A 12254-nucleotide genomic window follows, 5' to 3' on the forward strand; every position below is an offset into this window, starting at 1 on the left:
TGCTGTTCTGTGAAGGGAGTAGTACACATTGTATGAGATCTTCAGTTTCTTGGCAATTTCTCTCACGGAATAGCCTTCATTTCTCAGAACAAGAATAGACTGACAAGTTACAGAAGAAAGGTCTTTGTTTCTGGCTATTTTGAGCCTGTAATCAAACCCACAAATGCTGATGCTCCAGATACTCAACTAGTCTACAGAAGGCAAGTTTTATTGTTTCTTTAATCAGAACAACAGTTTTCAGCTGTGCTAACATATTGCAAATGAGTTTCCTAATGATCAATTACCCTTTTAAAATGATAAACTTGGATTAGCTAACACAACGTGCCAATGGAACACAGGAGTGATTGTTGCTGATAATGGGCCTCTGTACACCTATGCAGATATTCCTTTTTTAAAAACAATCTTCCATTTCCAGCTACAATAGTCATTTACAACGTCTACACTGTATTTCTGATAAATGTAATGTTATTTTAATGGGCAATAAAAAATGTGCTTATCTTTTTTTTAAGACATTTATAAAAGTGACCCCAAACTTTTGAACAGTAGTGTATATATAAATGGAGGCAAGCAAATACCTTTTACTGAGCTGTGTAAATACAGATTGACAGGGGTGAGACAATTAATTGTAATTTATCTCAATGTTATTTTGTTGTTTACAGGTCTACTATCCTTCTGACCCTATGTAGCCAGGTCCATCTACTATCCTTCTGACCCTATGTAGCCAGGTCCCATCTACTATCCTTCTGACCCTATGTAGCCAGGTCCCATCTACTATCCTTCTGACCCTATGTAGCCAGGTCCCATCTACTATCCTTCTGACCCTATGTAGCCAGGTCCCATCTACTATCCTTCTGACCCTATGTAGCCAGGTCCCATCTACTATCCTTCTGACCCTATGTAGCCAGGTCCATCTACTATCCTTCTGACCCTATACAGCCAGGTCCATCTACTATCCTTCTGACCCTATACAGCCAGGTCCATCTACTATCCTTCTGATCCTATGTAGCCAGGTCCATCTACTATCCTTCTGACCCTATGGAGCCAGGTCCCATCTACTATCCTTCTGACCCTATGTAGCCAGGTCCCGTCTACTATCCTTCTGACCCTATGTAGCCAGGTCCCGTCTACTATCCTTCTGATCCTGTGTAGCCAGGTCCATCTACTATCCTTCTGACCCTATGTAGCCAGGTCCCATCTACTATCCTTCTGACCCTATGTAGCCAGGTCCCATCTACTATCCTTCTGACCCTATGTAGCCAGGTCCCGTCTACTATCCTTCTGATCCTGTGTAGCCAGGTCCATCTACTATCCTTCTGACCCTATGTAGCCAGGTCCCATCTACTATCCTTCTGACCCAGGTCCCATCTACTATCCTTCTGACCCTATGTAGCCAGGTCCCATCTACTATCCTTCCGACCCAGGTCCCATCTACTATCCTTCTGACCCTATGTAGCCAGGTCCCATCTACTATCCTTCTGACCCTATGCAGCCAGGTCCCATCTACTATCCTTCTGACCCAGGTCCATCTACTAACCTTCTGACCCAGGTCCATCTACTAACCTTCTGACCCAGGTCCATCTACTAACCTTCTGACCCAGGTCCATCTACTATCCCTCTGACCCAGGTCCATCTACTATCCTTCTGACCCTATACAGCCAGGTCCATCTACTATCCTTCTGACCCTATGTAGCCAGGTCCCATCTACTATCCTTCTGATCCTATGTAGCCAGGTCCATCTACTATCCTTCTGACCCTATGTAGCCAGGTCCCATCTACTATCCTTCTGACCCAGGTCCCATCTACTATCCTTCTGACCCTATGTAGCCAGGTCCCAACTACTATCCTTCTGACCCAGGTCCCATCTACTATCCTTCTGACCCTATGTAGCCAGGTCCCATCTACTATCCTTCCGACCCAGGTCCCATCTACTATCCTTCTGACCCTATGTAGCCAGGTCCCATCTACTATCCTTCTGACCCTATGTAGCCAGGTCCCATCTACTATCCTTCTGACCCTATGTAGCCAGGTCCCATCTACTATCCTTCTGACCCTATGTAGCCAGGTCCCATCTACTATCCTTCTGACCCTATGTAGCCAGGTCCCATCGACTATCCTTCTGACCCTATGTAGCCAGGTCCATCTACTATCCTTCTGACCCTATACAGCCAGGTCCATCTACTATCCTTCTGACCCTATACAGCCAGGTCCATCTACTATCCTTCTGATCCTATGTAGCCAGGTCCATCTACTATCCTTCTGACCCTATGGAGCCAGGTCCCATCTACTATCCTTCTGACCCTATGTAGCCAGGTCCCATCTACTATCCTTCTGACCCTATGTAGCCAGGTCCCGTCTACTATCCTTCTGATCCTGTGTAGCCAGGTCCATCTACTATCCTTCTGACCCTATGTAGCCAGGTCCCATCTACTATCCTTCTGACCCTATGTAGCCAGGTCCCATCTACTATCCTTCTGACCCTATGTAGCCAGGTCCCGTCTACTATCCTTCTGATCCTGTGTAGCCAGGTCCATCTACTATCCTTCTGACCCTATGTAGCCAGGTCCCATCTACTATCCTTCTGACCCAGGTCCCATCTACTATCCTTCTGACCCTATGTAGCCAGGTCCCATCTACTATCCTTCCGACCCAGGTCCCATCTACTATCCTTCTGACCCTATGTAGCCAGGTCCCATCTACTATCCTTCTGACCCTATGCAGCCAGGTCCCATCTACTATCCTTCTGACCCAGGTCCATCTACTAACCTTCTGACCCAGGTCCATCTACTAACCTTCTGACCCAGGTCCATCTACTAACCTTCTGACCCAGGTCCATCTACTATCCCTCTGACCCAGGTCCATCTACTATCCTTCTGACCCTATACAGCCAGGTCCATCTACTATCCTTCTGACCCTATGTAGCCAGGTCCCATCTACTATCCTTCTGATCCTATGTAGCCAGGTCCATCTACTATCCTTCTGACCCTATGTAGCCAGGTCCCATCTACTATCCTTCTGACCCAGGTCCCATCTACTATCCTTCTGACCCTATGTAGCCAGGTCCCAACTACTATCCTTCTGACCCAGGTCCCATCTACTATCCTTCTGACCCTATGTAGCCAGGTCCCATCTACTATCCTTCCGACCCAGGTCCCATCTACTATCCTTCTGACCCTATGTAGCCAGGTCCCATCTACTATCCTTCTGACCCTATGCAGCCAGGTCCCATCTACTATCCTTCTGACCCAGGTCCATCTACTATCCTTCTGACCCAGATCCATCTACTATCCTTCTGACCCAGGTCCATCTACTAACCTTCAGACCCAGGTCCATCTACTATCCCTCTGACCCAGGTCCATCTACTATCCTTCTGACCCAGGTCCATCTACTATCCTTCTGACCCAGGTCCATCTACTATCCTTCTGACCCAGGTCCATCTACTATCATTCTGACCCTATGTAGCCAGGTCCCATCTACTATCCTTCTGACCCTATGCAGCCACATCCCATCTACTATCCTCCTGACCCTATGTAGCCAGGTCCCATCTACTATCCTTCTGACCCAGGTCCATCTACTATCCTTCTGACCCAGGTCCATCTACTATCCTTCTGACCCAGGTCCATCTACTATCCTTCTGACCCAGGTCCATCTACTATCCTTCTGACCCAGGTCCATCTACTATCCTTCTGACCCAGGTCCATCTACTATCCTTCTGACCCAGGTCCATCTACTATCCTTCTGACCTTATGTAAACAGGTCCATCTACTATCATTCTGACCCTATGCAGCCAGGTTCCATCTACTATCCTTCTGACCCTATGTAGCCAGGTCCCATCTACTATCCTTCTGACCCTATGTAGCCAGATCCCATCTACTATCCTTCTGACCCTATGTAGCCAGGTCCCATCTACTATCCTTCTGACCCAGGTTCATCTACTATCCTTCTGACCCAGGTCCATCTACTATCCTTCTGACCCAGGTCCATCTACTATCCTTCTGACCCAGGTCCATCTACTATCCTTCTGACCCAGGTCCATCTACTATCCTTCTGACCTTATGTAAACAGGTCCATCTACTATCATTCTGACCCAGGTCCATCTACTATCATTCTGACCCTATGCAGTCAGGTCCCATCTACTATCCTTCTGACCCTATGTAGCCAGGTCCCATCTACTATCATTCTGACCCTATGTAGCCAGGTCTCATCTACTTTTTAACTCCTCGCAAGTGTGGCTTGTTTGGTGTCTGCTGTGACGGAATACCACAACAAGTCAACTACTTGATTGATGAAGGCACGTCATCCAGCAAAGGCAGCAGTGCAGTTATCAACTACATGCACCATTTCTTCACCAACTAGGGAGTTGGGGAAACACGTGTGGACCCAAAAACAAGTTTGCACAAAGCTGACATCCTTCCTCCCAAAGATGGTGCGCCTGTACAAGCACCACCTGGACTGGACACAGCTAGACAAACGTACCTTTTTGAGAAGATCAGGAAGTTTTGCAATGAAGGGGCTATAGACGTCACATGACCTGCACCAAAGTCAAGGGCAGGACAGAAACAGGATTTCCAAATATAGATTCCCTTGTTCATGCGTTGTTCGGATGGACCAGTCATCAGCACTATCTGCAGTGCCTCTATTCAAATGACTCTCCTAACACACATGCATACGTTGCTGCTTCAATGTTTTATACTACTGCTCAGCCACTTTACCCCTGATTGTATGCATATAACTACCTTGTCTATCACTGATATCGTTATTGATATTGTTCATGTACATACTGCATATTATTTTATTTATATTGACACTTTTTTATGTAAAAAAAAAAACATTTCCAATTTTGCTACATAAGACCGAATCCAGGTGGTGAGTCACATATACTAGATATGTGTAAACTTTGTTTTGATTTAGAATGGACCAATATCATGCACAAGTCTCAAAACAGAATAGCAGTATTTATTTTATACTCTTGTTGTAAAGAGAAGCAATGTGCTCAATATTAGGAAAGTTGAGAAATAAATATAGTATGCCTAGCCTATAGAAAGCTGATTCGATCCTCGTTTCTTTAATAGAGGCCATCACTCTGTTTTCTTACAATGGGCTCTCATGAAGTGTTTGATTAGATTTTAGAATACATTTGCATTGATTTCAGAGTGATTAGAGGGACAATAGAGTGCTGAGTACCAGGCAGTTAACAAGTTTGGTAGGCTACTAATGACCAGCAGCATCATCAGAGCTTGGAGAAACCTAATTATTGTGCCGAAAATGGTCATATGAAATTTGACTATCTTCATGACCACCAGTGTGGCGGTATATTACAGTCACCGCAACAGGCCTAGTAATGCTTTCATAGGCCTATTGACAACTGTTCACTTGAGGCTAGACTCTAATTTAGAGGGAGGGGGCATGTTCAGATTTTCACATGATTCCTTTGGGGGGGGGGGGGGGGGAGCAGTCCAGTTCCCTGGTGCTGAAATCGAGAACTCCCAGCTGAGTAAAAGCACTCAGCGCAAAGTTGCAGCGGGTTAGTTGGCTGATTGAGAGGGACACAAGTTAGAGCAGTCTGAGTATCTCCTCTACTGTATTATTGCCCTGTCATTGTGAGTCTGAAACAGGCTCAGGTTGTTTTATATACACCAACGCAGCCGTCGGTTATGTTGGAGAGCAACAAACTTCTGAATAGCAGCCACATGCTTTTTAGTTGTTCTGCTGATGTCTGACAATGGCTTGGCGTTTATAGTGTTCCAGGTGTTTCCAATTTGTACCAGATTAGATTCAGCTTGGGATAAACCGAATCTTGACAAAATGTTACAAATACATACAGTACCTGTCAAAAGTTTAGACACGCATACTAAAACGACAGTCCATCATTACCTTAAGACATGAAGGTTAGTCAATCTGGAAAAAGTCAAGAACTTTGAAAGTTTCTTCCAGTGCAGTCGCAAAAACTGGACACCAATAAGAAAGACACCAATAAGAAGAAGAGACTTCCTTGGGCCAAGAAACATGAGCAATGGACAGTACATTAGATCGGTGGAAATCTGTCCTTTGGTCTGATGAGTCCAAATTTGAGATTTTTAGTTCCAACCGCTGTGTCTTTGTGAGACGCAGAGTAGGTGAAGATGATCTCTGCAAGTGTGGTTCCCATTGTGAAGCATGGAGGAGGTGGTGTGGTGGTGCTTTGCTGGTGACACTGTCAGTGATTTATTTAGAATTCAAGGCATATTTAACCAGCATGCATACCACAGCATTCTGCAGCGATACATCAACCCATCTGGTTTGCGCTTAGTGGACTATCACTTGTTTTTCCAACAGCACAATGGCCCAACACACCTCCAGGCTGTGTAAGGGCTTTTTGACCAATAAAGAGTGATGGGTGCTGCATAAGATGACCTGGCCACCACAATCACTCGACCTCAACCCAATTGAGATGGTGTGGGATGATTTGAACAGCAGAGTGAAGGAAAAGCAGCCAACAAGTGCTCAGCATGTGGGAACTCCAGCTGGGAAAGCATTCCAGGTGAAGCTGGTGGAGAGAATGCCAAGAGTGTGTGCAAAACTGTCAATCAAGGCAAATGGTGGCTACTCTGAAATATAAAATATATTTGTTTAACACTTTCGGTTACTAGATGATTCCATATGTGTTATTTCATAGTTTTGTTGTCATCACTATTATTCTACAATGTAGAAATGTATACACCCTTGAATGAGTAGGTGTCCAAACTTTTGACTGGTACTGCATTTCAAATATTACATTAGATCCTATACATTACCCAAATTAAACATTTATCATCATTTTTTTATTTTTTTTTATTTCACCTTTATTTAACCAGGTAGGCTAGTTGAGAACAAGTTCTCATTTGCAACTGTGATCCTGCCCGTTCACACAAAACTCAATATATAAGTCTTAAACAATTTATTAGTGTGGTAAGGCAGACAATATGCCTAACAGTGCACTCTGGCTGCTTTATAAGTGGTCTGGATCACAAACAATGATTATTAACGCTATACGAAGGCTTTGGGAAATGAGGCACAGGGCCAAGCTTGCCAAAAGCATCTTAAGGCGAAGTTCAGCATTAGAACCATAGGTTCTAACGATGAACCAAGATGATTTTAGGAAACCTGGCTCTGGTCTTTTGCACGTTTGCGCATCAGTTTCAAAAGGATGTGTCATATGCTGAAGGTCCATGGACAGAGCTCTTTTTTTATATAATACTTTATTATTGATGTAGCTTATAGGCTTCATCACAAATGACCAGATCCTGACATAGACAAAACTAAAAACTGTTCTCTATTGGTCATGACCACTGTATATGGTAATGATGTGCACATTTACCAGGACAAATGTAAAAACTGCAGTGGAACTGGCTTTCTTGTAATTTAATATTTACTTTAGACAGTAAAAACTACAAAAAATAAACTGTTTGGGTTGTTTGATTTCAGATTCAAATCAAGTAATCAAAGAATGACCTTTTTTATATATATATATCTCGTGACATCTAATAGGAAATATTAATTGGTCATAAAGTACACTGCCTCTCTGACTTGGAGGCAGGACTGAGTTACATTCTCTTTGGGGTCAGCAGGACCTTACCTTCAGTAAGAGGGGGTACTTGCAGATTCTCTGAATGGGTGATAGCAGGTGCCCCTCCAGGGGAATGTCTGTGCTCTTCTTCCCTCCCAACAGCATACAGTGCTGGAACACAGAAAGATTTGAACAAAAACTAATTTATTAATGTGGGACATCTACAGTCCTGTAAAATTACACATTTCCTTTTTGTGATTCTTTACTCTTCTTCTCAAACTAACTTGGTTACTCCACTAAAATGATTATGTAAAATGGTTAAGGGCAAGAAGCAAAATCCAAAACACCATAGAAAGTCTCAGCCGCATTAATGACCTCCATGGGGGTCGGGTGGCATACTGGAACTAAAGTCATGCTTCAAAGATTAAACCGAGAAATCAGTTCGGTGGTGAAACCCTTCTGAGGAGAATTATTCAGATGCGTGAGAGAGAGAAAGAAGGAGATAAAGCTGGTGGGTTTACTCTTCTCTGTGCTCTAAGTCCCCAAGGGTAAGCAAGGGCAGCGTTCACCAGACCAAAGTAGATACACCAGAATACTACAGTGGAGAAAACAGAAAGCACATCATTGGTCGGTAGGGGGCACGCATTTCCTTTTCATCACAATCCACTGCATCCCCCTATGTCGCACTTCCGCATCTGCGGTGAACCGTGACAGAGCTACAGCGGTGTTTGTCAGACCAGGAGACATCTCGGTCTTCTCACAAAATTGGCTGTAGCATCCGAACAGTTTGGCCTACAAATTACTATTATGACCCATCTATGAGACTCTCACAAACACGATGGTGTTGTCCATTTTGCTCAACAACCTCCATAACTGTCAGGAGACTCGTCTGAGGTCAGTATAGCCAATCTGCCAACTTCTGTCTGGGATGTGATTTTTGGTGGAAATGCCTTCTTGAACATGCGCACTTTCATGTGACTTAATATCAAACTTGTATGCCATCTGTAAATACAAATAAAATTGTTAACCTTCCCACTAGCCATGATTGGCTGAGATAATGAGTGGGCTGGACATGCCGAGAGATGAGTTTGGATTGGTCTGCCATATAGAAGGCTTTGGTCTATTTGAGCTCGTCAGTCTGTTTTGGTAATGCTGTCGAACTCGGCTTTTAAAAAAAATGTATTGTGTCGTGGAGCTGCATAAGTGTTCTCCACGTTCTGAAGGATCAAGTTTTGAAATCAATGGAATTAGAGTATGATAGTTAAAGAGATGGAGAAAACACCTGCCTCCAGATGACATCTTCAAACTAAGGGCAACCGTGGTATGGCATTCCTGACAGGGAGACGCGTCCATCATGCATGATGATGTATACAGGTAAGATAGTCTAGCGTTCGCTAGCTAACATTAGCTAGTCAGACAAAAATGTGACTTGAGTAGAAGTACCCCATGTAATTTTACACTAGCTGCCTGGGGGGAAATGTACAGAACACAACTAGAGCAAGTTCAGGTCAGTCAATAACCAGACGGAGGAAGCACATCGGGGTCAACAAGGCTCAGATCTTCCATCCAGCTGTGCCAATGCACTGCAGCTGGCACCGAGCATGACATCACCATTGGAAGCACAGTCAAAGGCAGTTCCTGTGTTCATTGTTCATAAGCGGAAGAGGAGTTGACATGATGGGAGAGATAGTGATAATAGACAGAGAAAGAGACAAAAAGGAGATGAGTGAAAAGGAGACAAATTGCGTGAGCGGTGGGATCCTCACCAGGAGGAAGGTCCTGATTTCGGGGATCTTGTTGAGCTCCATCAGCAGCCGCAGGGCCTTCTCGTTGTTACTGCAGTACTCCCCATACACAGAGAACCGCCCCTTCTGAAAGTTGGAGGAAGAAACAACAAGTCATTCAGTGCCCGATCTGATCTAGCTAGTAGATATACTGTATGGTCAAATAGGTTTGGCCACTGAAGGCTTTCCTTGTGAACATTTATGATAGCTGTGATAAACATAGGATAGATGCATTATTCATCTACCATTAGAAACCATGTATAGGCTTAGGCAATCACTCTCTCAGCATTCAATTTAGGCTACAGCCCCAAACTCTAGATAGACCCCTGTGTTGTACTCTAGCATTTAGGAAGTGAAACCAGATTCAGTGCTGGGCCACTGCACTCTACGTTCCCGAAATGCTGCTGCTGTCACCCGAAACAGCGCAGGAAATGAAATCCTTGCCCGAGTGTGCAAGATTAGCATAACTTCACAACCAACAAAAATTACGCTCACTCTCTCATAAAGCCGGATGTGTGCATTTAAAAAGATTTGTTTTTGTTCGCCATTAGAATATTGAGCATGAGGTAAGAATGCTGCACATCAGGCATCCAATGTTAAAAACACGATGTAATTGTGAAAATTCTAACGGGACAAAGTATTGTAAAAGGTAACCATCTTGACATGGTGCTCCATTGGTCTCAGTATCTCCCTCTGTTTCCCTGTTGCTCTCTCTTTCACCCCCACTCTCTTTTCTAAATTCCAACTCTCACAGCTTTTTGGATACATTGACTTGACATTGATACATCCTCCAAATCTCATGACTGTGTCAGGTCCAAACGTGTTATCCCTTGCAAGATTGACAGCACAGCCGCATCCTCAGTGCATGCGCAGACCAGCCGGCTGGTGTGTTTACGGACATATTCAATCAATCCTTATCCCAGTCTGTTGTTCCCACTTGCTTCAAGAGGACCAGCATTGCTACTGTTCCCAAGAAAGCGAAGGTAACTAAGCTAAATGACTATTGCCCCGTAGCACTCACTTCGATCATCATGAAGTGCTTTGTGAGACTTGTCAAGGACCATATCACCTCCAACCTACCTGACACCCTAGACCCACACCAATTTGCTAACCGCCCCAATAGGTCCACAGACAACGCAATCACACAGCACATTGCCCTAACACATCTGGACAAGAGGAACACCTATGTAAGAATGCTGTTCATCGACTACAGCTCAGCATTTAACACCGTAGTCCCCTCCAATGTTGTCATTAAGCTCCAGACCCTGGGTCTCCACCCCGCCCTGTGCAACTGGGTCCTGGACTTCCTGACGGGCCGCCCCCAGGAGGTGAGGGAAGGAAACAACATCTCCACCCAGCTGATCCTCAACAATGGGGTGCGTTCTCAGCCCTCTCCTGTACTCCCTGTTCAACCCATGACTGCGTGGCCATGCACGCCTCCAACTCAATCATCAAGTTTGCAGACGACACTAGATTGGTAGGCTTGATTACCAACAACAACAACGAGACGGCCTACAGGGAGGGGATGAGGGCCCTCGGGGTGTGGTGTCAGGGAAATAATCTCACACGTCAACAAAACAAAAAGGAGATGATCGTGGACTTCAGGAAACAGCAGAAGGAGCACCCCCCTATCCACATCGACGGGACAGTAGTGGAGAAGGTGGAAAGTTTGAAGTTCCTTGGCGTACACACCAATGAAATGGTCCACCCACACAGACAGCATGGTGACAAAGGCGCAACAGTGCCTCTTCAACCTCAGGAGGCTGAAGAAATTCGGCTTGTCACCAAAAACACACAAACTTCTACAGATGCACAATTGAGAACATCCTGTCGGGCTGTATCACCGCCTGGTACGACAACTGCTCCGCCCACAACCGTAAGGCTCTCCAGAGGGTAGTGAGGTCTGCACAACGTATCACCGGGGGCAAACTACCTGCCCTCCAGGACCCCTACACCCCATTATGTCACAGGTAGGCCAAAATTATCATCAGGACAAGAATCCCCCGAGCCGCTGCCTGTTTACCCCACTATCATCCAGAAGGAGAGGTCAGTACAGATGCATCAAAGCAGGGACCGAGAGACTGAAAATCAGCTTCTCTCTCAAGGCCATCAGACTGTTAAACAGCCATAACTAACATTGAGTGGCTGCTGTCAACATACTGACTCATCTATAGCCACTTTAATAATAAAAAAATGTATGTAATAAACATATCACTAGCCACTTTAATTAATGTTTACATACCCTACATTACTCATCTCATATGTATATACTGAACTCTATACCATCTACTGCATCTTGCCTATGCCGTTCGGCCATCGCTCATTCATGTATTTTTATGTACATATTCTTAATCATTCCTTTACACTTGTGTGTGTATAAGGTAGTTGTTGTGAAATTGTTCGGTTAGATGTCTTGTTAGATATTACTGCATGGTCGGAACAAGAAGCACAAGCATTTTGCTATACTCGCATTAACATCTGCTAAACATGTGTATGTTAAAAATACATTTTGATTTGATAGGTCATTTCTCCAACATTTGTTTACAGACAGATTATTTCAATTATAATTCACTGTATCACAATTCCAGTGGGTCAGAAGTTTCCATACACTAAGTTGACTGTGCCTTTAAACAGCTTGGAAAATTCCAGAAAATGATGTCATGACTTTAGAAGCTTCTGATGGGCTAATTGACAACATTTGAGTCAATTGGAGGTATACCTGTGGATGTATTTCAAGGCCTACCTTCAAACTCAGTGCCTCTTTGCTTGACATCATGTGAAAAACAAAAGAAATCAGCCAAGACCTCAGAAAAAAACAATGGTAGACATTCACAAGTCTGGTTCATCTTTGGGAGCAATTTCCAAACGCCTGAAGGTACCACGCTCATCTGTACAAACAATAGTACGCAAGTATAAACAACATGGGACCACGCAGCCGCCATACCGCT

The 12254-nt window shown here is 44.5% G+C and overlaps 1 protein-coding gene across 4 annotated transcripts in view; it reads right to left on the reverse strand.

Moving 5' to 3' along the window:
- LOC135527404 (phosphatidylinositol 3,4,5-trisphosphate-dependent Rac exchanger 1 protein-like) overlaps positions 1-12254 on the reverse strand; it is a 151586-nt gene that overhangs the window by 104261 nt on the left and 35071 nt on the right. For all 4 annotated transcript variants that reach the window (XM_064955932.1, XM_064955931.1, XM_064955930.1 and 1 more), the window contains exons 4-5: positions 9289-9393; positions 7592-7693 (exon numbers count right to left, since the gene is read on the reverse strand). In XM_064955932.1, coding sequence (XP_064812004.1) covers positions 7592-7693; positions 9289-9393 — 207 coding nt within the window. The remainder of the gene's footprint in view (positions 1-7591; positions 7694-9288; positions 9394-12254) is intronic.

Source organism: Oncorhynchus masou, chromosome 33 (assembly GCF_036934945.1).
Source record: "Oncorhynchus masou masou isolate Uvic2021 chromosome 33, UVic_Omas_1.1, whole genome shotgun sequence".
NCBI classification, from domain to species: Eukaryota; Metazoa; Chordata; class Actinopteri; order Salmoniformes; family Salmonidae; genus Oncorhynchus; species Oncorhynchus masou.